The sequence below is a fragment of the Neltuma alba genome, unplaced genomic scaffold, assembly GCF_004799145.2.
Source record: "Neltuma alba isolate B1F8T4 unplaced genomic scaffold, ASM479914v2 tig00010978_pilon, whole genome shotgun sequence".
Taxonomy (NCBI): domain Eukaryota; kingdom Viridiplantae; phylum Streptophyta; class Magnoliopsida; order Fabales; family Fabaceae; genus Neltuma; species Neltuma alba.
This window is the reverse complement of record NW_021635740.1, coordinates 137965-165280: the sequence shown is the minus strand read 5'-3', so window position 1 is coordinate 165280 and position 27316 is coordinate 137965. Positions and strand designations below refer to the sequence as shown.

Sequence of the window (27316 nt, the reverse complement as noted above, 5' to 3'; positions counted from 1 at the left end):
AATGATTTATTTTAAAATTTTCTGTATTTCCTACAAATTAGAATAAACATAAGGCAGCTGTATCTTCTCCAAATATTAAAATTTATAACATAATGGGTTTACGTCAAAATGAATTTATATAAGATTTAAAAACTACTCCAATTTTAAATGTAAGAGCTAATAAAAGAATCTGTTTTAATTTTAAATACAAGATTTCAAATTAGATTGTTTCTTAAATTTAAATTTTTTTCCCTAAATCCTTACTATTGATTGCATATATTAAGAAAAAATTTTATTAGAAAAATAATATCTAAAGTAGATGATCAAAAAAGGCACTTTTAGAGTACCAACACACATTTTTATAAATAACAACTTATAATAACCGAACTAATTTTTTTATTTTTCACAAACTGGTTACCTAGCCTTGTTAAGAAGGGAAAATCTCCCCCAAAAAAAATCACTTGAATTTCAAAATTCCATATTAGTTTTATTTCTTATACTTTAATAGTATTTTTTTTGGACCAATATACTTTAATAGCAATTGACTGTATTTAAAAAGTAAATGATAACACATTTTCATAAGAATTGTTGATTTGATGCTTTGAAATTCAAGTAATATTTGTTTTTTTTTTTTTGGATTTTCCTTTTGAAGAATCAGAGGCAGCATTAAATAACTCAATCATCAAGTTTTTAGAATTTAAAACATATTAATGGGTGTCAGATAGTATTATAGCTAATGATTAATAATACTAAATCCATTAAATCCACTAAACGTGCATGCATATTAACCAGAGAGTTGAAAAAAAATCTGGAGTAATCACTGATATCACAAGTTGGAATTGATTGTTTTTATTTTTGTGAGGCTTATAAATCTTGGGAGTTATATATAATCAAGTCATTGTCATATTATGATATTTCTTTGAACAAATCTTACAGATAGCTCCTGGGACAGTCTTAATTTTTTTTTTAACATAAGAAAATTTAGGTGAGTTGGGATAGTTTCAAATTTGCGAAAACATGAGTTGTCACCTAATGATTAAAATATTCTACATGTAGATCCAGTGTTTATTTAATTTATTAGCTTCTGAAATTATTTTGTTATTACATACAGGGCAGTTCATATCATATATAGTTTATACATATACGCTACTTCAATGCAAGAGTTTGTTGTGAGATTTGTTATTTTTTCGGTACGTGTTGTGAGATTTGTTTTAATCCTAGATTTAAAATTTCAATTTCCTTTATCTCACATATTTATAAATCTTTTATCAAATAATCTTATTAATTATACAAATAGAAGAGAGTTTTTCATCGATAAGAGTAACTCTCAATGCAAATGATTAAAGAAATATTTTAGGAAAATTATACCTATTTATTACAAATAAGGTTAGAGTATACGTTTAATCTTTTAATTTTATATAAGGTTTCATCTTAGTCCCTTAACTTTAAAAAGTAAACTTTTAATTCTTTAACTCTAAAATTGTTAACAAAAAATGATGATATTGAGCTTTTGAATGTTGATAAAACATTACTAAAAACTAATATATTAAGTTTAATATTCAAAATAACCATGACTGTTACAAAAAATCATCATCTAAGACTAACAATTTTTGGGTTAAAGGACTAAAAGTATGCTTTTTAAAATTAAGAGACCAAATTAAAATCTTATATAAAGTTAAATGACCAAATATATACTTTAGCCTTACAAATAATTAACTTAACTATTTTTAATATATTTTAATTAGTTATTCAACTTCTACACTTAAGGTAAGAGAGAGCAGTATATTTCTCTAATTCTATGTATAAGTCATGTTTCATTAAAACCAAGAAAAATTTTAAATTTCATTGACCCTATCTTAAAATTTAATAACTTTATAAACTTTACCCTTTTTTTTACCAACAAATAAACTTTACCATATTTAACATACACTGTAACTCATGATAACAATGTATTCATAATAATAAATGAAAGATATAATTAATATTTATATAAAAAAATTTAATAGCCTCACTTATTAATATGATAAAAATTAAAAATTCTATCTGCCTCTATAAGTATGATTAAAGCGTATAATATTAGCCTGTTTGGATTTATTTTTATAAGTACTTATAAATATTTTTTATATAAATTGAGACAAAAATTCTCCTTATATATTTTTATCATGTTTTATAAATCATGATTAATAAATTATTTATAAAACATTCTAAACAAGTTTATATGTCTACTTAAAACATGTGATGAACTTTGAAGCAAGAGTTCCGTACGTTTATGGGTCCAGCGTGAAGTGAAAAGGACACTATCTAATTATTCTTTGTTCTTTTTTAATGATACTATCATTGCTACTTGTTTTTAACTAAAATTAAATATGACCTCATGTAGGAATGGGTTGTTATAGCAGTGCTATAAAGTTTGCTAGCTGCCTAAGCGATTGATTAAGCTCGATTAATAACTGTGTGTTGCAAAGGGGGACGCGTTGTCTTCTTTGCATGGCTTCCTTTTTCATTTTAAAGAATTTCACAAGTTAATTTTAAAGAATTTGGAATAAAGCCTGATAAGATAAGATTAACAGGTACTTCCTCCTGCTTTCTTATAAGTAACATAGGACTTCATTACATAAATCAAAATATTAGTTAAAAATTAAAAGTTCTTTTTTCAAAATACCTTTATTTATAGGGGGAGAGAATATGAGAAAGAAAATAAGAAAATTATTACAATAAAGAGAATTATAAAAAAATGTGTGATTAAGATAGATGACAGTTTAAAAAATAAAATAATAAATATATTAAATGTTAAAATAAGTAATTAATGGGATAAAATAAAAAAATTTGTTATAAAAATTTAAAACAACTTATAAATGTTATTTATATTTAGAGATAAGAAGAAGATAGTAGTTCTTGTTTATAAAAAAAACAAACGGGCGCAGTAATGAAAGACAGCTTAAATAGCAACACGACTAATTGATCTCCAGCTAATTAAACACAGCTGGGAACAAACTTTTATCTGCTATAGTTGTAATCACATGAAATAAAATGTTTATTTAACCATCAAATTCTCAAGCCTGCGTGATGAAAACGCCGTCCATTAAAAAGTAATACTTGAAAGTTGAAACTTTTTGGTACTGCATGAGTAATTAATTAAATATTTGTGGAAGATTCCATGCTTGATTAGTTCATTTGATGAGCCGAAGATACTAGAATTTCGTTTTGGTATCTTCTTAACATAACCAGCTTAATTTAGAGAGGGATGTGGTCTATTTTACAAACTTTAATTTCAGTTTATCTTGATATTTAATGGTGTTTTTTTAATTTTGTTCTTGATCATTTATTCTCTTTTCTTTGTAATATTCTTTCTTATCACATTTTTCTATATATTTTTTTTTATTTTTTTCATTTATTACAAGGGCATACTATTTAGAAGTAAAAGTATTTTTAACCTATTATTAACTTTAACTAATTTTAACTAATTTTTCATCATTCATAAATTAGTTATTTGAAACTTGTAATAAAGACTAAAAGAAGTATAATTATATTTACAATTAAAACAAGTTTATATGTTCAACCTCTTATTTTTATGATGTACTCTTCCATCTCTTCATATAAGACCTGTATAGATTAGATTAGGAAAATTCAGTAAGTTAGTTAGTTAGTTATAAGAAATATGATATATTTTTTCTAAAATACTATGATCATATTTTTTTATATCTTTCCTCTCATTTCTACTTGATTATGGTTAAGAGAATATTAACAAGAGTAATTTAAAAAAAATTAATAAATATGAAAAATATATTTTATATTTAAGATTAAAATTACCTCAATAATTAGATCATATATAAAAGAACTCAAGGAGTATTAGGAAAGTAAATGAATGATTAGGAATACCAAATTTTAGGTGCAGTTTGTAATTGTAATCCAAACCAGGGGTTAAGGTGAAGGGACTCTTCGCTTTATGATATAAATTTTTTCCCGCTTTTTGAATTTATTCCTTTTTAATTTAATCCTGTCTCTTAATTAAGTATTCAGCGACTATAAGCAAATTTTAACGGTGAAAAATAGAAATTATTAATGTTACCTTGCCTTGTTAAGAAAAGGAAAATCTGGGAAAAAAAAAAACACCACTTGTATTTCAAAATCCCATATTAGTTTTATTTTCTGTACTTTTAATAGCAGTTGATTATTGAAGAACAAATGATAACTTATTTTTGTAGAAATTCTTGATTTGGGATTTTGAAATTCAAGTAATTTTTTTTTTTGGATTTTCCCTCTTAAGGATCATCAGAGGCATTATTAAATAATTGAATTATCAAATTCTTAGAATTCAAAACCTAATAATGTGTGTTACATAGCATTATAGCTACTGGGTAATAATGCTAAATCCACTAAACGCGCATGCATTTTATCCACAGGGTTGAAAAAAATCTGAGGTAAACAATGATATCACAGGTTGGAATTTGATTATTTTTGTCATTGTCATATTATGATTTTTCTTTGAACAATTCTTACAGATAGCTCCTGGGGTAGGCTCTAATTTGTGGAAACAGGGGCTGTAACCCACTGACTAAAACATTCTACACGTAGATCCAGCGATTATTTAATTTATTAGCTTCTGAAATTCTTTTATTATTACATACAAGGCAATTCATTTCATAGTTTATACATATACACTACTTCAATTCTAAATGCAAGAGTTTGTTGTGAAATTTGTTTTAACCTAGATCTAAAATTTCAATTTTCTTTATCTCACATGTTTATAAATCTTTTCTCAGATAATCTTATTAATTATACAAATCAAAGAGAATTGTTCATCAATGAGAATAATTTTTAATGCAAATAATTAAAAAAATATATTCAGAAAAATTGTACTCATTTATTATAAATAATTAACTTAACTATTTTTTTAATATCTTTTAATTAGTTATCCAACTTCTACACTTAAGATAAGAAAGAGCATTATATTCTTCTAATTTTATATATAAATCATTTTCAACATGTTTCATGGGAATTAAAAACTTTAAATTTCATTAATCATATCCAAAAATTTAATAACTTCATAACCTTGACTTTATCTAATAGACACTATACCTCATGATAACAAAGTATAGATAACAAATGAAAGATATAATTAATATTTATATAAAAAAATTTAACAGCCTCACTTATAAATATGATTAAAAAAAAAATCTTTCCTCTACCTTTATAAATATGATTGGAGTATATAATATTAGCTCATTCGGAGTTATTTTAATAAGTACTTATAAGTACGTTTTATGTAAGTTAGGATAAAATTCTTTTTATATAATTTTGCTGTATTTTATAAATTATAATTGATTTGTTTATAAGACACTTTAAATAAGTCTGTGTGTCTACGTTGAAATAAAACATGCGATGGACTTTGAAGCAAGAATTCCGTAGGTTTATAGGTCTAGCGTGAAGTGAAAAAATTTAGGGAGAACTGCAATCAAGTCGTACAGAAAAAAAATAATTACTAAAAAGTCTCAATAATAATCTGAGTAGATGACAAGTCCTACAGCGGAGAATGACAATCTCTAGAACTTGTTTTGTGATTTTTTTTCTTTCATGGGATTTGATTGTAATTCTCTCAAAAATTTATAATAACATCATCATTAATTTGTTTTTTTGCCAAACATTAAAGATAGCCTCACGTAGAAATGAGTTTTTATAGTGATGTTATAAAGTTTACTACCTACCTAAGCGATTGATTAAGCTAGATTAATAAATTTGTGCTGTAAAGGGGGACGCTTGTCTTTTTCGCGTGGCTTCCTTTTTCATTTTCAAGAATTTCACAAATTAATTTTAAAGAATTTAGAATAAAGGCTGATGATAAGATAAGATTAAAAAGTAATTAAACACAGCTTCAATGGCAACAGGACAAATTGATCCCCAGCGAATTAAGGAGCAAACTTTTATCTGTTATAATAGTAATCAAATGAAATAAAATATTTATTCAACCATCAAAATCACAAGCCTACGTGATAAAAACGCCATCCATTAAAATATATACTTAAAAGTTGAAACTTTTTATTATTGTATGATTAATATATTAATTAAATATTTATGGAAGATTCCACGCTGGGTTAGCTCATTTGATGCGCCGAAGGGAGTAGACTAGAATTTCGTTTTGCATCTTCTTAACTACTCCCTTCTCCTGTTTGTAAGTTTTAAATTTAAAGAGGAGGTGATCTATTTATAAACTTTAATTTTGGTTTGTTTTAATATTTAATTATATTTTTTTTCAATTTTATCATTAATTATTTATTCTCTTTTATTTTCTAATTGCTATACATTTTTTTAATCATCTTTCTTATTTATTACAAGGACATGCTATTTAAAAACAAAAGCATTTTTTTTAACATATTTAACTAATTTTAACTAGTTATTCGTTATTCATAAATTAATTATTTGAAATTTATAATAAAAGCTAAAAGAAATGTAATTATATTTATAATGAAAACAATTTTATATGTTCAACCTCTTATTTTTATGATGTATTTAGGAAAGTAAATGACTACGAATACTAAGTTCTAGGTGTAGTTTTGCAATCCAAATTAGGGGTTGAAATTTTTTTCCGCTTTTTAAATTTATTCCTTTTTAATTTCATTCTGTCTCTTAATTAAGGATTCAGTGAGTATAAGTAAATTTTAATGGTGAAAAATAGAAATTATTAGTGTTAGATAATTTCATCTGTATTCTTTGTGTGTGTGACTATTCAGTTTACTAGTGGTTGAGGACAAGAGGATGATTCTGATTTAAAGTTGGTTGCAACCACAAGTCAGTAAAGTTATGATTCATTCCAAAGGCATTTTCAGTTTTTGATGTGTCGGCACAAACATGGCATATTTGCTTTAATTAGAAGCATGAAACAAAGGCACCTATCACTATCTCTTTTGAACCCTCCAGAAATATCCTCATTAAAATTTAATATTAATTCTTTACTTTTCCTATTTAAATTTTAAGATTTTTTTTAATCTTTTAAGTCCGTTGTTACTTTGAAAAATTACAGTTAAGAATTAAGAATTCTGTCTTGAAAATCATGATCTACTGTCTCATTCAAATAGGAGACTTGGTAACAGATTCTCATCATAAAATATTCTAAACCATATCTTCCTGTAAAAAAATAAATAAATAAATTAGGATATGTTGAATTGGAGTAAAATTTGCTTTCCAGATGTTAAAAATCTTATACCCATGTTGAAAAGAAAAAGCCTAATTCTTTTAACAAAAATAAGCTTTTAGTGATTTATTATCGAAACAAATTTTGGATAAATTTAGGATTTTTCTTTTGGAAAATTGCTTCATCGTCAAGCACTCAATATATCATCATAATGGCCATTGGCGGAGCTTTTACTGTTTATTTTTAATTAAAATAAATAAATTAAAAAGATGTAAACGACAAATAAACCTATGGCTCATAAATTTTTACCATTTTTGACGGTGCACTCTTTTTTCCGCCGCATAATGAACAGAATAAAAGAAAGGTTAAGATTTTATCAAGATATTATCACAACTCAAATTCTCGAAATGCAGTGCTCACTTTTAAATATTTTTAGCATTAAAAATTTCAAAATTTTTTTATTATGATCTTAGTTTCGCTATGAGATTCTTAATAATCATTCCAAAAGACAAAAAAAATGGTCCCAGAATAGATTTGTCTTGAAGGGAAATCCGAACCGGAAGAAATAACAGAGGTAAAGCGAACCTTCCCCCACCTTGACGCAGTCACGCAGACAAGCCACAACGCGTCTTCAATTGATTTTATGAAATATTTTTACTATTATTTACGAAATATCTTTTCTCAAAAATCCTTCTTTCCTTTCCTCTACCCTTCAACTGATTTTAAGACCTAGAATCATTGCAGTTCCTGCCTCCCGCCATGAAACAATCGCTTCAAAATTAACTATTTAAGTATGATTAGAGAATATAATATTAGCTCATTTAGATCTACTTTTATAAGTATTTATAAGTACGTTTTATATAAGTGAGATAAAATTTTTTTCAAATATTTATATTATATTTTATAAATTACGATTGACAAAATGTTTATATACATATCTACTTTGCGCGTTGAAGCAAGAGTTCCGTAGGTTTATGGGTCCAACGCGAAGTGAAAAGGACACCATCTAATTATTCTACTCCTCCGATCCTTAATATAAGATTCATTTAACTAATTTAATTAGATTAAGGAAGTTAGGTAGGTTAGTTAATTATAAAAAAATTGACATATTTTTCCTAAAATACCATAATCATCTTTTTTAATACTACCTCTCCCTTTTCTATTTGATTATGGTTGAGGGAGTATCTATAGGGGTAATTTAGAGAAAATTGATAAATATGAGAAATGGGTCTTATATTTAAGACCAAAACCAACTCAAGAATTAGGTCCTATATTAAGGACCGGAGGAGTATTTTTTTTGGCGTAACTAATGCCTGCCCGGATACTTATCAAAACAATAAGTATTCCAAGTTTATCATATTTAGACTATTTAAATCTAATTTGAATGGTGCAAATTTAATTGATTTTTTTAAAATAATTATTTTAATGAGTATAAATTTTAAACTAAATATAATATTTTAACTATATTTTTGGAAAAATAATTTTTATTTAAAAACAAAAATAAAAAATAAATTAAATGCATACAATTCAAATTAGATTTAAATATTTCAGATACAATGAGTCCGTGCTCATGACTCTGGACCACTGAAACTGGTTCCTACCTCTTCGTTTTCTTCCACATTCGCTTTAGTGATTGTCCACTCTCCTCACAGAGCTTCTCTAATCAGAATATCATCCCTCGTCTTTCAAGGAAGAAGCTTTGAAGCCCTCCAAGATGGTGATCGCATCCACAGTCAGGGAGCCAGAAACCAGAGAGCACGTGAACTGCACTTTTGCCTCCAGATATGTGCGCGACCCAATTCCCAAGTATGCCTTTTTTCTTTTCTCAATCCTTTTGCTTCCTCTGAACTTTCAAGAACAAGAACAAAAAAAATTTTTTTGTCTTCTTTTAAAATGAAATGGTTGTGTCGTATAATTGAAGGTTTAAGATGCCGGAGAAGTCGATACCGAAGGATGCAGCCTATCAGATTATAACGGACGAGTTGATGCTGGACGGAGCACCCAGGCTCAACTTGGCTTCTTTTGTCACCACTTGGATGGAGCCTGAGGTCGACAAGCTAATCATGTCCTCCCTTAACAAGAACTACGTTGACATGGATGAGTACCCTGTTACCACTGAGCTCCAGGTATGTCTGGGGCTTCAAATTTTGAATCTTTGAATATCTGTTTCATGACAGTAAAAGTTGCTTAAAGATAATCTTTTTTGAGGACCAGAAACACCTAGAATTACTTGGTTTCGTTCTCTGATTCTAGTATACTGTGTTTATTGATGATTTACTAGATCTTTTGTTGAGTTTTATGGTCAGATCTTGGAGTACAAAAGACTGAGTATTGTCATTTGATAAATTCTGCAGAATCGATGTGTGAATATGATAGCTCATCTATTCAATGCTCCTATTGAAGAAAATGAGGCTGCAGTGGGTGTGGGAACTGTGGGTTCATCAGAAGCAATCATGCTGGCTGGTCTTGCCTTTAAAAGAAAATGGCAGATAAAGAGAAAATCAGAAGGCAAACCATGTGATAAACCCAACATAGTTACTGGAGCAAATGTTCAGGTGGGCCTCAAATCACATCTTCTTTAATACTATCTTCATCTCTGTCCTTCTCCTCCCAGTGCTTTGGAGTGATTGATTGAAACATAAATGCCATACAAACAGGTTTGTTGGGAAAAATTTGCAAGGTACTTTGAGGTGGAGCTGAAGGAGGTGAAGCTAAGTGAGGGATGTTATGTGATGGACCCAAAGAAAGCAGTGGAATTAGTGGATGAGAACACTATTTGTGTTGCAGCAATATTGGGTTCAACTCTGACAGGAGAGTTTGAGGATGTAAAGCTGTTAAATGAGCTTCTTACAGAGAAGAACAAGGAGACAGGATGGGACACTCCAATTCATGTGGATGCTGCAAGTGGAGGCTTTATTGCTCCATTCTTGTTCCCTGATCTTAAGTGGGATTTTCGTTTGCCGTTGGTTAAGAGTATTAACGTTAGTGGTCATAAGTATGGTCTTGTGTATCCTGGTGTTGGTTGGGTTGTCTGGAGGAATAAGGATGACTTGCCTGATGATCTAGTCTTCCATATCAACTATCTTGGCTCTGATCAGCCCACTTTCACCCTCAACTTCTCCAAAGGTACTGTTTCTGTTCATCCATTCAATCCAGTGTCGCCGATTATAGCAGTGAGAGAGAGTCAGTAATGAAGGAAAGTTTATATAACTTCTAATATAGCGAGCTTTCTGAATCAAAGTCAGTGTCTGTTATGTCATTTAAGAAGAATTCCCTGAATCATCTGTAACAAATACTGGTGGGCAATCAACTTTAGTAAACTGAGTCTTCACAAATGCCTTACATGGATTCAGTTGAGGAAGTGATTTTGTTTATTCAAAAAGAGAGTGCATATGATATAATCAGATAAAAGAGGGCAAGCGATTATATATATATATATATATATATATAATTAGTCTGCCAACAAGTTGTTGGTTAAGATGGTAAGCGGCTTCACTCTTATAAGGAGGAGAGCACAAGTTTGAATTCTGGAAAGCGCACTTGTTGGGAGAGGCAAAAACCCTTTGATCCCCTTTGGTACGGATTATTGAAAATGAGGGCTAGGAACTGGGATTGCAATTGAGAAAAATCATTAAAAAAGTATTTAGCTTGAATAATTGCTTGTGACATGGGATTAAGCAAACCTACGGAGGTGGGATTAGGGAGTACCCTCTCCCCTTATGGTATTCTCTAATCCCACATATATGGGTTTATCCAATCGCATGTAACAAGCATTCTCTCATGGTAAATATTGTTTTCATAGATTTTCTCAATCTCAATTTTAATTTTGCGTTCTAAGCCTAAAAAAGGGAAACCTTTGATCAAATGAAGAAAAATATAGTCAGTTTTTCTTCAAATATATGACTATAATTTTATTTAAGATTCACTATTTCCAAATTTGTTTGCTTTTTGGCAGGCTCTAGTCAAATAATTGCTCAATATTATCAGTTCATTCGTCTTGGCTTGGAGGTAATAAGCTCTTCTTGCCCTGTCAAACAGTATCTGAAATTGAAGTCTGCATGATAGTAATACTAGAGATAATCCTAACTTGATCCATATACATACATGCATGCATGCATACATCTGTACTTAAAAGGTTTCTGATGTGAGTTTGATTACTGCAATACAAAAAAGGGTTACAAAAACATCATGGAGAACTGCATGGAGAGTGCGAGAGTACTGAAGGAAGGAATAGAGAGAACAGGTAGGTTCAACATTCTGTCCAAGGACATGGGAGTGCCAGTGGTAGCCATATCTCTGAAAGACAGCAGCCAGCACACAGTTTTTGAGATATCAGACCATCTCCGGCGGTACGGGTGGATTGTTCCGGCCTATTCAATGCCGCCAGACGTGCAGCACGTGGCGGTGCTGCGGGTGGTCATCCGGGAGGACTTCAGCCGGGGCCTGGCAGAGAGACTTGTGTCTGACATTGATAAGGTTCTAAAGCTCTTGGACACACTCCCTAGTCCTTTGTCCCTTAAAGCCGCTCATGTCAGTACCGTAGCTAATGAGACTGGTCATCACAAGAAGAGTGGAATGGAGATTCAAGCAGAGGTTGTGGCATCGTGGAAGAGACTTGTGGAAGGCAAAAGAACTGGGGCCTGCTAGGCTTCTCAATCTTCTTGCCTTTTTCTGCTGATTTGCTATCTAAGAATAAGTGTGTTTGTTGATTGTATTGTATTATGTGTGTTATGTTTTTGTAAGAGAGGCTGTTGTCACAGCATTATCTTTCTTTCTTTGGTTTTTTTTTTTTTTTTAAGAGTGATCTGAGATGTATTTTGCAGTAGTTGAGCTTGGATTGTGTATTTCCTTGTATGTGTATTTGTTTGAAAGATCTATTTATCTACATATTTGATAAAATTTTAGCAACTGGTGCTATTTATACGTTGATAACTGAATGTGATCCTTGTCATATTTTTTTTCCCTTCTTGCACATTTTGATTCATTCATTTGATGGTTAATTTGATTTTAGTGACTATGTATTTATTATTGTTACTTATATCCTCTTAAAATTAAAATAGGATTATAATGTTTCTTTACGGTGGTAATTAAATGAATAATAATTTAATATAATGTCGCCATTAACTATTTTTTACCGTTAAATCAAATGAATACTTGAGTAAATTAAAAAAATTGCTTATGGTTAAAGGCATTGAGAGAAATGGAGAGACAAAATCATATCATACACATTAAATTGTGAATGATCAACAGAGTTCAATCTATTATCAACATTATTTTTTTTTAAAAATAAGAACCGTGAAAATGAGTAGTTTTATAAATTATGAAAATGTTGTTAGTCTATATATTTTTTTCCCTTCGTATATATAAATAAAAGGTCTTTTTATTTTTACCTTTTCCTAGCTATATTCAGTTTTGATTAAATTAATGACATTTTTCTTTTGATAAAAGGTTTTCTTTTTGTTTAATGAATGAATCATCTTTTTATTTTTATTTTTATTTTGAATTCTTGAGTTATTCAGTGTAAGTCTAGTTTTTAACCTACTCATTCACGTTTAATTATAGATATAATGGTATTAGAATAAATTTAGTTATTAGTGGTATTAGAATAAACTTACTCTGATACCATTAGTAGAATGATTATAGATAACAAGTTGAAAGAAAGGAAAAAAAAATGACGAGAATTAAAAGAAACTGAAACTATATTTAATAATTTAAGAGTTTAAAACATATCAACATAAAAGTATTCATTATCCTTATTTTTAATTTATGATAAATCAAAATAATACTCATAAAGTATTCAATTTAAATCCTTGAATATCTTGTCAAAATCCAATCTTAATATCTATAATATTCAATCTAATCCTGATGAGATATTCAAGCTAATATTTTTTAATTATGATAAAATAATTTACCTATCCTAAAAACTTATTTAAAAATTACATATTAATATATTTAATTATAGAGCAAGTGAATCTAGATGAAATTTTAGGGCTGCTCATATTATATCTTGATAAAACTTTAGGTGCTATATGATATATGTCTCAATCAATAAGTCTAAAAAACTAATTATTCGAACTACGTTTGCATTGTTTTCACAACACATGCATACGCATAAGCATGCATAAAACGGAGTTTGGGATGCAAATTCTGCCTTATTTATCATAATTATCTTATTTTTGTGTTACTTGTTAGATATCATATGTGATTTTACTAAATTGTTTTTATAATATTTCTAAAATTAATACGTAATTAATATATTAATTATTAATCATGAATATATAATATAAAACTTATAAGATTACTGATGCAATTTTCTTATTAGTTTATAAAAACTTCATTAAATCTATTTTTTTTCATAGGTGATTGGTTTACTTATTGTTATTGTTATTATTATTTTTGGTTCATATTAGTTTTATTATTATAAAGGATAAAGGTGCCATTTTAACCCTAACTTTGTTTTTTATGTGCAATTTTATCTCCAATTTTTTTGTGGTGTAAATTTATTCCTGACTTTTTTTTAGTAATAAAATTGTAAAAAAATAAGCAGTAAAATTACACTGAGAAATAAAATTAGTGTTAAAATAGTCTATGTATGGATAATGACTAACAAGACATTAGAGAAGCGCAGGGCGGCGGGGGCTCTCCTCTCATGGCTCGACTTCCGGCCCAATTTCAGGGTCCGTTAAAGATTTTCGGGTCCCGATCCATGACCCGGATTTGATGCTTTAACATTTCCATTCCCTGGCTTCTTCACCAAAACGAGGCGCAGCAAGGGGCAGATGCGTCTTGATTATTTGAAGCTGCAGCGTCCATTAGCATTTAACAGCGAGTTACCATCTTCCTGTGCTACCGATAATTGCTCATTTTTCTGGTTCCTGATTTTCCTGAGTTTTTTATTCTTCTCCTAAAGTCAGTGCCTTTAATTTCATCTGGCAAGAAGATGGGAAGATTTGATAGGTACATATCTTCTCTAAACTTCCGTTTCTTCTCATCGGTTGCTTTCGATTTTACCTTCAGAAGTAAAGGTCCACTCTACAGTGTAACTTTGCTCCCATCACCAAGCAGTTACTTCTCTAAGTTCTCTACTTATCGCCGAAAACCAATACAACTGGCTTCCTGTTCTTGTATGCGCTTGATTCAATCTTCATTGCCCATGAATTTATTTGTTATATATGGTGTTTCGATACGCTTGTATTGTTCAGAAACAGTTCCTGTGGATCAAAGTTTTGATTCCAGTGCTAGTTATGTTGAGGACCACCGCTTAGAAACTGATATAGAGAAGATATGCGGCACAATAATGGATAAATCCATTGGACATACCAATATGGAGAAAGCTCTTGAGCAACTTGGAATACCATTGTCAACCCCTTTGGTTACTGGGGTCCTGGCTAGGCTTCGTTATGAGGAAAAGATAGCGTTTAGATTTTTTACATGGGCTGGCCATCAAGAGAATTATTCCCATGAGTTTTGTGCTTATAATGACATGATAGATATACTATCAAGTACAAGATACAAAGTAAAACAGTTTCGAATAGTTTGTGATATGTTGGACTATATGAAGAGGCATAATAAGAACACAATTCCGGTTGAAGTTCTTTTGACTATTTTGAGAAAATACACTGAAAAATATCTAACTCATGTGCAGAAGTTTGCCAAGAAGAAGAGGATCAGAGTAAAAACTCAACCCGAAATAAATGCATTTAACCTGCTATTGGATGCTCTTTGCAAGTGTAGCCTGGTTGAGGAAGCTGAAGGTCTCTTTAAGAGAGTGCAAAACAAAATTAAGCCCAATGCAGATACATATAACATATTGTTTTTTGGGTGGTGCAGAGTTAGAAACCCTACCAGAGGAATGAAAGTGCTGGAAGATATGATCCAATTTGGTCATCCACCTGACAATTTTACATACAATACTGCCATTGATACCTTCTGCAAAGCAGGCATGCTAAAAGAGGCATTAGAACTTTTTGACTTCATGAGAAATAAAGGTTCCACCATATCTTCTCCCACTGCCAAGACGTATGCAATCATTATTGTTGCCCTTGTCCAAAATGATAGAATGGAGGATTGCTTTAAAATTCTGGAGTATATGATTAGTAGTGGTTGCCTCCCTGATGTCTCAACATACAAGGATATAATTGAAGGAATGTGTTTGTTTGGCAAGATAGATTCAGCTTACAAATTTTTGGAGGAGATGGGAAACAAAGGTTATCCACCTGATATAGTAACTTATAATTGTTTTCTCAAGGTCCTTTGTGACAATAAGAAGTCTGATGAAGCACTTAGACTTTATGGAAACATGATTGATTGGGATTGTGTTCCCAGTGTCCAGACTTATAATATGCTGATTTTAATGTTTTTTAAGATGGGTGATCCAGATGGGGCATTTGAGACTTGGCATGAAATGGCCAAGAGGGGTTGTGCACGAGATACAGACTCATACTGTGTGATGATTGATGGGTTATTTAGGAGCAATAAGGAGGAAGATGCTTGTTTTCTTTTGGAAGAAGTAATAAACAAGGGAATCAAATTGCCATTTAGAAAGTTTGACAGTATTTTGATGCATCTTTCTGAAATTGGTAATCTCCAGTCTATACACAGGCTCTCAGATCATATGAGAAAATTCTACAATCCTGCTATGGCAAGACGTTATGCACTTGGCGAGAAACGCAAGAGTACAAGTTTGAGAGGGAAATAATAGCGTGAAATTCCTTCTTGAGTTTATGCCACTTGTCAGGATAACTTGAATGGAAAGGACCAAGGAGGTTTCTCCTTGTGATAGGTGAGAAAAATACATCTGCTAAAAGCATGGCATTTATGTTAGTTCCAGACACTGCCTCAGAGTATGTGCTCGTCCTAGTATTAACTGGACACCATGCCAGTCAGCTGCTTCTTTGGAAGTGCTCTGTTTGCCACAATATCTTGGCAAATCATTTTTTCATTGCATGTATTTATTTTCATTTTTAGTGTGCCCCAAAAATTTTTGGAGCTGCTTTGGCATACTATCATTATGAAATCCTGGTTTAGGAGGTGGTGCGACTGAGAGGTGTAAAGAGTTGAGTTATTTATGGCTTCGTATTAGCAGAGAACCGGTTGGGCAACTTTTACATGCAGATATGGGAGAAGGCTTATGATCCCATCAACATTTCGGACAATAGTAAACTTAGTTCTCTGGTCAAGAAACTACTTGCTACTGAATATTGCAAATAATGCCAGTTTATGTTCAAAGCATACACATGCTTCAATTCAACAATGAGTGGCCTTAACGAATATATTCCAAGCTCACTTTTCCCTTGTACATGTTTGATCCCATTGTATTTTCTGATTTGCTCCCGTTGTCATTATCCTTATCCTTCATTTAAGTGACGTATTTTGTTGCGCATCAAACGGCCCAAAGTGCAATTTGTGAGGCAAGTGCCTCAAAATGAGACGATTTTCTGTCAATTTTAGCATGGGTTTAAAAGGCGTGCCAAAAAGTTGCGCTCATGTTGAACATTTGATGACTGACAGAGCATTTCAACATTATTGATTCTTACTAACAGATACTAAGTCTAGTGAAAAAGATTAATCTTTTACGATATACTACCTTCAGTCCTAGATATAAAAGCTAATTGACTAATTTGAAAAGATTAAGAAAATAAGTTAAGTTAGTTGTAATAAATAGATGTTGTCTTTTTTAAAATACCCTTACTAATTAAATATATTGGTTAGAATTATTATTATTAGAAGGATTATTTTATATATATAAATATAAGAAACAAAATGGATTAGAGTCTTATATTTGTAACTAAAATAAAAGTCAAATAAGGTTTAATATTAAAAACCGGAGGTAATAACAAACTAAGATTTGAATCTCTATCAGGAAAAAAAAACCCCGAATTTAGGGCTTGAACAGTATTTCAAATAAAATTGACTTCTAGTAATACCCTCATAACATAACAGGTAGTGGCCAAAACTAGTTTTAATTTTAGTGTCCGTGTTGGACATCTTTCAACAAAAGGCTTATGTTGGAATTCAGGAAGTGTAACTACATGCTTCCGTAAAAATAATGTTAAATTGCCGACAAGCTAAAGAATTGACCATATTTTCATTAGATGGGTATCAAGTTTCAGTTTAGTAGTAAATATCATTCTTGGCTATATTGACCACTTTTGCTAAGCTGAAAGAGAACCTGAATATTGCAAATGGACCACAAAGCTTGAAATCACTATACTCGGATATGACACGTGCAAATTGACCAGTGTATCAGGGGAAAAAAACATGATCAAGAAACTGTTGTACACTAGGAGTTGAGCCTTTCTTCTATGGCGAGAGGCAACAACTGTAAGAAATAATGAAAGAGAAAGTAGAATGCAGTAAATTAAGTGCAATAGTTGAGACAAAGAATGAAATACATCAATGTATATTACTGCTGGGTATCTGAACCAATTTTTCCTACCTTAGCGATCGAGGCATCGACTCCAATACAGGTAAAAATACACCTTTAAACAATACTGCTTCCTATCATTAATACTACCTTCTACCTTCGGTCCTAATTATAAGAACTAGTTGACTAATTTGAGGAGATTAAGGAAATAAATTAAGTTAGTTATTTGTAATAAATAAGTATTGTCTTTCCTAAAATATTCTTACTAATCAAGTGTATTGGTTCAAACTATTATTATTATAAGGACCATCTTGAAAAAAAATGGATCAATACGAAAGAAAAAGTGAATTTGGATCTTATATTTAAAACCAAAATAAAAGCCAAACAAGATCTTATATTATAGACCGGAGGCAGTATAAGAGTTAGATAATTGATTTAAAGATATTAAAAAAATTAATTAAGATATTTGTCATAAATATGTGTTGAGTACTCTAAACTATGCTTTTTAATTATGTATATTGGTTAATTAGAATTATCTCTTGGTAAAAATTTGTTATAATCAATAGAAATATTTTGAGAAAAATAAGAAACAAAGCGAATTGATGTATTATATTTGGACCAAATTTAGCTCCTAATTAATTATTATATTAAGGACCAGAGATAGTGTCATGGCCAGCACAAATCTGAACCTTCAGGTCTCATGAGGTGTGTCACATGGATATTCTAAAAGGAACAAAAAAAAAACACGATTAGTGCTGCAAGCTCTTAATTCTAGCCAAAAATCATGATACTATTATGAAATTTCATAATTTTAAGATTATTAACTGTAATTAATATAAATTTGTTGAAGAGTTATACAATATCATATAAAAACAAATAACGCAGCAATCCAATGGTAAGGCCAACAATGTCCTTAACTGTAATTGATGTTCTGTGTGAATGAAAGTTTCACAGTGAAAATGAATTAACTAGGTGATTCTATAAAAGTAAATAGAATCATAAATCATTAACTTAATTAAAATCTAAATTCCTACATGACATCAAGTTTGAGTTTAGTGGAAGTCTAATACTACTTCCGGTCTTTAATATAAGACCTTATTTGACTTTTATTTTGATCATAAATATAAAGTTCCAATCCACTTTTTCTTTCATATTTATCTATTTTTTTCCAAGATAGTCCTTCTATAATGATAGTTATAGTTAATATATTTGATTAGCAAGGATATTTTAGAAAAGATAACACCTATTTATTATAAATAACTAACTTAACTTATTTCCTTAATCTCTTCAAATTAGTCAACTAATTCTTATATTTAGGACTGGAAGTAGTAATCTCCTTGGTTTTTCAATAGCTAGGTCTGCAACGGCACACGGCAGAGCAAGAGTAGTTAGGTCAGTAGAATCTTGTGGCTATGAGCTAAGCTCTTCTCAAGACCATTATTGTTCTTCATGTATATGACACAAGTTTATCGCAATTTGCAAGGGGTTAAATTGGCTAGGAAATGGGAATGGCATATCAAAACAAACTGGGCAAATACGTTAGCAGTTACAAAGAAATGGAACAGCACATGAAATTGACAGGAATGGTATCATGACATCGAGCATGTAAAATTCTGGAAATACAACAGACACACACTTAAATATTCTCTTGTTAATAATTGACTAGCTACTTAATTTCGACGTTAAGAAATATACTAGACTGGGGGAATCATATCAAAACATAAAAAGGTCGGTTGGCTGGTTCAAGTCTAAAAGCTACATGCCAGACCATCAAGACCTAGTTGCATAGATCCAAAAATGTATTAAAAAAATATGAGAGGAAAATCTTAACTGCTACCGTTAGAAACAACACGAGCAATCAAATGGACAGAGTGGCGTACTTCCAGCATCTGCTCTGTTAACACCCAACTCCTCTTCAGTGTAGATGGCAAGTCCATCCTCATTTGTCTTTCTAGGTCGAGAAGGTTGGTATGCAATATCTCCAACACCTGGGGACCCTTTGCTTTTCTTCTTCATATTCTTCTTTGATTTCTTGGGTTTCTTAGTTACATCTTCGGATTTTTCTGCTTCAGATTTCTTCCGTTTTTGCCTGCAAATATCTCGTCAATCTCACTACCTTGTTTTTTATGCGCGGAAGATGGATTTTGCTCTTCCACAGTAGTAATCTCTTGTGCTTGACTTGGGGTCTTTTTAGAACTCTTCTTTGTCATTGGCGGGGAGAAAAACTGCATATTATGCATAGTAAACTAGTGAGAACTTCCCCAGGTATCACAGATGTAAAAAATAAATGACCTACAACACTTGAGAGTATTCTACAATCTACACTGATAAGTCAAGAGCCTTTAAAATCCTGATTTAGAAACCTTGTGACATTCACACTCACCTTACAGTGGCGGCCCTTCTCTTCTCCTATTTGTACTAAAATGAGTTTGCACGTTAACAAGAAGATCGAACTCTTCGTTATAAGAACAACTCAGGTTAAAGATGGTGATTTGAGGAGTTTCATTTCGTTTCGTTTCGTTTTGTTTTGTTTTTGGTTAGGATTTGTGCGGCAGAAAAAGAAATAAAAAACTTCCATCAGTATTTATTAGTAACATGATGTTAGTTCCTTGCAGGTTAGAAGTACCATTAGTCCTCTGCCTGTTCCCATATATTCTACCGATTTGAATATCTGGGTTTGGGAAATAAATGTAATCTTTATTAGTTTAGCATAATTCCCCCCCCCCCCCAAAAAAAAATGAAGTATCTGTTTGAAAGGAAAGATAAAAAATCATGATGTTTTTCTTGCTTTGAAGCTGTTTTTTTTTTTGTGGTTTTTTTTTTTGGGGGGGGGGGACCTAGCTTGTGTCATTGATTTATGGATTACTGGGTCCTGTTGTGACTATGAAACTATTTGAAAGGTTTGCTTGTATTGTTATGCTTATATTAGGAGTGATTATAACAGAACTAACAGAACAGCATACACATAGCCCTTCGAAAATCTTTCCCTTCAGTGGTACATCTATACATTCCATGCCTGGATCATACTCCCATAATCCTCAAGATTATTACGTTATACAAAGATAGACATAACTCTTGGGTTAATATTTTCAGAAGTTGATGGGTTCCTCCGGTGTGGGAAATAGGTGCAAGGTGCCTCTGAAATTGCAACTAGCAAGAATGAACTTATGGTCAACAATCAGAGTTGGCAAGGATCAAAGATGAACTTAGGCCGTCACATCAGAATTTTCAAACATCAAAGCCAAATTTATGGCTATCAGATTTTATTTTTCAAGACTTAGATATATTGTTGGGATTTAAAGCAACAGTAGTTGCAATGAAGATGTTGGCTTTAGGAATAGTCATGCTTGTGATATACTTATGTGTGATGTGAGGACTGAATTTTGGTGGCTTAGATTTTGTGTCAAAGCAACATAACAGATGCCCCATTTCTTTTGCTATCTTTCTGTTTTCGGTGACAATAGGCGGGAGGGAGATGCTATTATGCACTTGTAAGAAGCTTGGTAATGTTAACCTGCTAACTGCATCATCAGCTTTGCAAACAGCCGTTCACTATTTTGTTACATTTAGCTTGATATTTGATATGACAATCTCAATTGTTTCTTGAGTAGTAGCAAACAGATGACTAATGACAATGGAAAAATAAATATTAGAATGAGGAACACAACACAGATTTAATATTTAGACTACACAAAAAAATACACATTAAAATCAGATTTTATCTCATTCATTCTGAATCAGCATTGTGGATGAAATTGAATCAAAGCTTGATGCTTCAAACATAATGCAAACCTACAAGGATACATATCCAGTCTAGGTCTTACTATTCGATGTTTTCTTTGCATTACATTGTACGTGAAATGACATAATAAAATGAAGACTATGTTTTCTTTGCATTACATTGTACGTAAAAGACCATACAGCAACGTATTTAAAATGCTGCTTCCCACATCGGTTTGAGGTTATTAGCAATTCCAAGCGGAGGGAAACTTAACCAAGATTACATCAGGCAAACGATACTGAAAACAAGAGGGGGCAAAAAAGACAAGGAGATCTCGAACAAATCTTTAACAAAACACTTACCTTCCGTCGACACGGAGTCCTTGTGGTGCGAGTGAGTTTCGTCGGTCACCGCTGCCGCCAGTAACAGCTCCTCCGTTGCACGTCTTCCCGGCGAGCTATTCCTTCTGGCGGCAAATCGGTCCGAATGGCTTTGATTGGGTTTAGGTTTATGTGGATATTGAAAAAATAAATAAATTTTTTTTTATATTCATAAGATCTATTTATATTTGAATAAAAAATGATTTTTAGTACTCCTCCTGTCTTTATTATAAGACCTAATTTGACTTTTTATTTGGTCCTAATTATAAGACCCAATCCATTTTCTCTCTTATATTTATGCATTTTTTCAAGATAATCCTTCTAATAATGATAGTTTTAGCCAATATACTTAATTAGCAAATATTTTAGGAATAACAACACTTATTTATTATAAATAACAACTTAACTTACTTCCTTAATCTCCTTAAATAAGTCAATTGAGTCTTATAATTAGGACTGGAGGAGTACATTGCAATTGTTGGCGACTTGGGATTCGCATCCCCCACCAAAACCCGGACAGCGCCGGCCACCGTCTGCTGCCGGATGTGACTTATCTAACGATAGCGCACCGGATGTTGCAGTTGCATGAGGGACGCTCTTCTAGAGATCATTTCATTTGATTCTGGTTCTGAAACACGAAGCTATCAATCTCCTTCCAATCAGCTACTTCCCAACTGATCTTCTTGTTCTCTGATTCTCCTCAGACTAAATACGGGTGCTGCATTGAAATCAGCTATAATTCTTATTTTGCAGGAGTACCGTTTACTCTATATGCATGACCAATGTATTCTAAGCACTTCAAAATCGACTTGACACAATCAAAAAGTAAGATCCTCAAGTAGGTTTTCGTCCTTGACTTTTCGTTTGCATGATTTTCTTTTGGCATTGAAGAATGTGGGAAAATTTCCAATTTATGAGAATAATTGAACTGACTCAATTTTGGAACCGCTGACTTGATTTCTATATGTGAATACAAGGCAGAAGAAGTGAATCATAACCCAGAGGATATTGAAAGGGAAGAAGTCAACAAACGAATGCAACAAATTTAATAATATTAAACGATTGGTTTGTGGGTCCTTTGGATGTTAGTTTTTTTCTTACAGAAGGTAGGCTAAATGGTTGAAGGTATATTTCTTACAGGAGTAATCATAGTAAACATTCAAAATTTGCTGTGCAACCGGATTATGAGGATGTTGGTGGGACCCGTGAGAGTTGTCTTCTACTCTGTAGTTTGTATCTTAAAGCCAAATTACTCGTAATCTTTATATCAGGGTTGTGCGTCTCTAGTTAACTTATTTATTGTTTCTTTTTTTGATGTTTGAGTTTAGGACTTTTGGTGCATTTTTTTTATTCTTTTTCTTTTTTTTTCTGTTAGAAATTTCAGAAAGTGGCATCTTACCTATTCATGAGACAAGCGCAAGCAGCTTTGGAAGCTGAGGTACCAGTGATGCAACATCTGGTGATGGGCTTTTAATCTGTGAGTCAGATACTTGTAAATAGACAACTTTGTCTGTAGTATGTAAATTCAATAGAGGTGCATATGTTCTTGCAGCAGCTATATGTGTAATCATATGCTATTCTGTGTTGGATTATACTCCTCTCTCCTTTTCAATATGAGGTTGGGCAAACTGGAGGAAGACGGGTCATGGGAGTAATGTCGCAGGTGGGGGATAAGTAATTTTTATTTGGAAGACCTCACTGCTTCTAGTTGAGACCATCCTTTCCAATCCTATTGTATATTTGTTTGGCCAAGGTTGCTTGCAAGGCTCCAACGTGTTTGCCTATCAGGATGTCTTACAATTGATCTTCTTTGGCTTATATTCCACTAATAATTTTTATATTTCTTTTGGGTGGCACATGTGGTTTGTTGGCATTTTACAATTACTTTGTGAACAGAACCAAATCATAGCGATAACATTTTCCACAAATGAAAAGTTACTGAATTACTGACTCTTAATTATTCTATTGTAGTTGTCATCGGCTGATTATACTTTCAGACTGCTGCCTCTTTACTTTTTTATAGCCAAAAAGTAAAACTTAGTATTAGTTCTTTGGTGGGTTGCCATAGTATATATGGTAAAGGATCCTTTTCATCATTTTAGGATAACAAAGCAAAAGTTAAATATTTTTAATGGGTGCAACAGACAAATTCATGTAGTTGCTGATACCAAGTAAGTCATAAAGTTGCATTATTTGGTTGAAGTGAAAGGTTCATGTAATGAATTTGGGCTTTTCTGGGGCCTGATTATGATATTGGGAAGTTGTTCCACAATAAGTGACTACTCATTTCATTGCCTGTCCTCTCTTTTGTATTTAGTATAATTGAAATTTGACTGATTCGTGAATCAGAATAGGTTATCCGGCTGGAAATAGTCGACTTGCGATATTCCTTCAATTGCACGCTAAGATTTAATAATTTCTTGTTTTGTGGGATACACGTGGCATATAATTTGGTTCGAATTCGTAACTTGGAAATTCATTATTAGAGGATGAAAGTGGAACAATTTAGTGGGCTGTATCTCTATTATATTGATGTAGTCAATAAGTGATGCTGAAGATTGTAGAATCTTTCTGTATGATTCTCTAAATGGGGTTGTTACAAAGAAATGAGCTTTTCCACAGTCCACTTTATATGTGACAAAAATGTTGCTATCATCCGAGCCATGAGATCATTGCATCACTGAACACTTAAGCCGAAAGATATGGTCTTAATGGAGTTTATGTTCTACATGCTATTGATAGGTTTCACTACTTGTACAAAGGAAAAAAGTTTTCTTCAACTACACGCTGTATACAATCGAGGGAGTGCCGCATATCTATGCAAGGATATCTTGCTGATAACTGTAGATGCTCATCCAATTGAGGTATTGCCTTCACATCACTTTTTGATGGATAGTACCAGTTATAAAATTCTGATGTTACCGTTTTTTCTCTTTTGGATTAAGTGCAAAAGACTAAAATAATCATCATAGGCATCAATGCAGAAGAGACAACAACGCACATGCTTTTGCAGCCAAAATAATCAACTTGTAGTTTCTAAGAGGAATTTTAAAGGTGCTATATTACATCAGGGTCAGTATTAGACCTACTGAATGCAACCCTGCTTAACAATGACCCCTACATTTTTGTCTTGTACCTAATGCCCATAAAGTTATAAAAGTGAGTTGCACTCCAAGTTGTGGATTTAATTGTGGATTGAGTATTGTGGATTTAATTTTTGATTGAGTATTCACATCCAAGACTGAATAATCTAAACTAGCATTTAATTCTAAATTAGTCTAGAATTAGATGGTGGGGAAAATGGTAGCCTTGACATTGCTGGATCGAAAAATAAAAATACTACTAGTAATAATAATAGGTAGAGATATTAGAAGTAGAAAATGGAGGCTTACTAGTGACTTAGGGAATGATAGGTAGGTGTACTCGTCTTGGCGGGAAGTCATGATCAAAAAGTAACCTCTTGGAATATTTCAAAGTTGGTTTTCGGCAGTTTTTACAGTTGAGAGGTGAATATAACTTCCAAAAACAGAAACACTTTTTCCTAATATAGGTGGCTGCATCAAATCAGAACATCTGAACTAAGCAGGGGAACCTGAGAGGAGAAGTCATATATTGTTGAAACATAAAATATAGTAGAATCTGAAAAACCAACAGCCATGATTTAAAACCAATTAGAATCTTCCTTTTTAATGCTTTCAAAGATTTCTGTAATTAAGATTTATTACGTAAATATTTTCTGTAATCAAAATTTCTTAAGTAAAAAGGAAGTTTTGGGATTCTCTTCTTGCTAGTCATGTCATCTATAAGCTTAATATGAGTTGCGAGTCTGTCAAACTTTTCTCTCCAACAAGAGCAATGTCGTCCAACGATCAACCTAATCTGGATTAGTCGAAAAATTGGATGAGAAATATAATGGGTAGAGCGCAGAATAATTGGCTGATAGATTGGCAATAACATTTCTGTTGAAGCTTCCTCGTTTAAGTAACGCAGTCTCCATTGACCAAGCTTTCCTGCTTGTTAATTGGTTGGAAGGAGAGGCTGCACATTTGGTTGTTATGTTTGTTGACGAGTTATCTTCCTGGTTAGGAGAGACCAACAGGACAAAAACTCCTATAATATTTTGCAAGCATATTCAAGTACAACGTGGGAAAAAAAAAGCGCATGCAAGTACAAGAAAATTGAAGTTCTGGTGCTACCAAAACTAATTCTAGGCAACAGTAAAATTGCTAATAACTATAAGAAAAGCAGGTAAATCAGATGAACAGTCAAGGTAGCACTCTGTATATGAAAGTTGAGACTTTTATATCTATCTCTGAGGGATGCTGATACTGGTCTTAGTAATTATTACATCAAAAGATGTATTAGGAAAAATTTAGTTATACCTTCCATTTTTAGGATTTGTCAGATTTCTTACGACCCCATAATAGCAGAGTACATATTTGCTAAATGCCTTGCCTCTCTGTTTCAGGTCGGATACTCTTGACTTCTTCTGCCCCTTTAATTCGTTGCAATCCAGGACCAATGCAGAGATTAAGATAATCCCCCCCCCCCCCCCGGGGGGTGTTTGTTAACAAATGAAGAAAACGGCTGCAGCGACAGTTACCAATCTTTAGACAGATGGTGGGTGAGAGATTTCCCTCACTTTTTAAACAAGCAATTTCTGCAATTAGGAGCAAGGGTAGGCCAACAGTCAATATAAAGACTATTTCACACATTAAATATAACGGAATATTTATTGTTTACTAACCCCGCAAGTCATTTTGGATCAGTTATGGCTATCAAAATATTTTATTATTTTATTATATATCATACCCAGGGAAAAAAAATTTACAATAAGCAATTGCATCTTTTACAAGTGATGCTTGTTGGTGTTACAAGTAATAAAACGTGTACTTTAACATTTTTTTCCCCTCATTTGGTGCAGGCATTGACGTCTTACATGTAAAGGCTGGCTTTAAAGAAAAGAGACTGGTTAAGTAGTAGTTTTTCAGAGAATCTTTAGCATGCTTCACCCAGGTAGTAAACCAATCAGGACTAACAAATTTTATTAGAAGCGAATTAATCAATGTAAATTAATATTATAGTCGCTCGCTTGTAGTAATCAGCGAAAAAGTAGTTATTAACACATTCTTTCTTGTGTAACATCATTATGTACTTTCTAACCGATTCTGAGCGACTAACATGCAAGTTTAAACTTCCATAATCAGGCAGGAGAACATCAATATTTGTTTTCCGGACAATAATATATAATAGGTTATGGGCTGAGAAAGTTTCAAACAATTATTAATCTATGCAAAAAGGATTAAACAAAAAACAATCAACTGCATTATATTCTCTTGCTGTGTAGATTGTGTCCGGATAAATTGACAATTAAAAGCTTCTTTTTTTTAATTATTATTTGCGTTATAGTTTTTAAAATAAAAAAGTATTAAAAAATGAAATGCAATTTAAACCTGATAAATTGGAGATGGATAATGTTTATATGTTGCATGGGTATGTCGTAGGCTATCTAGACTTTGGCTTAGGTAATATTATATTTAATTAAAAAAGTCATATTATGAGGGTGAATTTTTTTTTCCAAGAGAATTAGGTGAGTTGGATTTTGAGAGCTTAATAAATTAGAGCTTTTTTTTATATCAACAGCGGGATATGAACTTATAACTTTGCAAATTATGAGCTGATTTTTTACTAACTGAACTCACTTTTGTTGGCTTATTATAAGGGTGAGGTTGATTGATGGG

General features: G+C 31.8%; 2 protein-coding genes, 1 long non-coding RNA gene and 1 pseudogene across 6 annotated transcripts; 3 read left to right on the top strand and 1 right to left on the bottom strand.

Moving 5' to 3' along the window:
* Positions 1–8701: 8701 nt before the first annotated feature.
* LOC114760438 (glutamate decarboxylase) lies at positions 8702–12055 on the top strand. Its single transcript, XM_028949695.1, has 6 exons — positions 8702–8914; positions 9030–9234; positions 9463–9663; positions 9766–10234; positions 11064–11116; positions 11282–12055. Exons 1-6 carry the CDS (start codon positions 8823–8825, stop codon positions 11753–11755), a joined length of 1494 nt encoding a protein of 497 aa, XP_028805528.1. The 5' UTR covers positions 8702–8822; the 3' UTR covers positions 11756–12055.
* A 1843-nt stretch (positions 12056–13898) lies between these two features.
* On the top strand, positions 13899–16380 carry LOC114760433 (pentatricopeptide repeat-containing protein At1g73400, mitochondrial). Its single transcript, XM_028949689.1, has one exon. It carries the CDS (start codon positions 14049–14051, stop codon positions 15804–15806), a length of 1758 nt encoding a protein of 585 aa, XP_028805522.1. The 5' UTR covers positions 13899–14048; the 3' UTR covers positions 15807–16380.
* A 2640-nt stretch (positions 16381–19020) lies between these two features.
* LOC114760442 (uncharacterized protein C6G9.01c-like) lies at positions 19021–21682 on the bottom strand (annotated as a pseudogene).
* A 385-nt stretch (positions 21683–22067) lies between these two features.
* LOC114760443 (uncharacterized) lies at positions 22068–26778 on the top strand. 4 transcript variants are annotated; one of them, XR_003742056.1, is made up of 6 exons: positions 22068–22400; positions 22553–22850; positions 22951–23052; positions 24318–24439; positions 26044–26195; positions 26500–26778. It is a non-coding gene; the product is annotated as an uncharacterized LOC114760443 (long non-coding RNA). The 4 variants fall into 4 exon arrangements; XR_003742057.1 differs by having other exon boundaries at positions 22716–23052; XR_003742054.1 differs by having other exon boundaries at positions 22553–23052.
* The last annotated feature ends 538 nt before the right edge of the window (positions 26779–27316 follow it).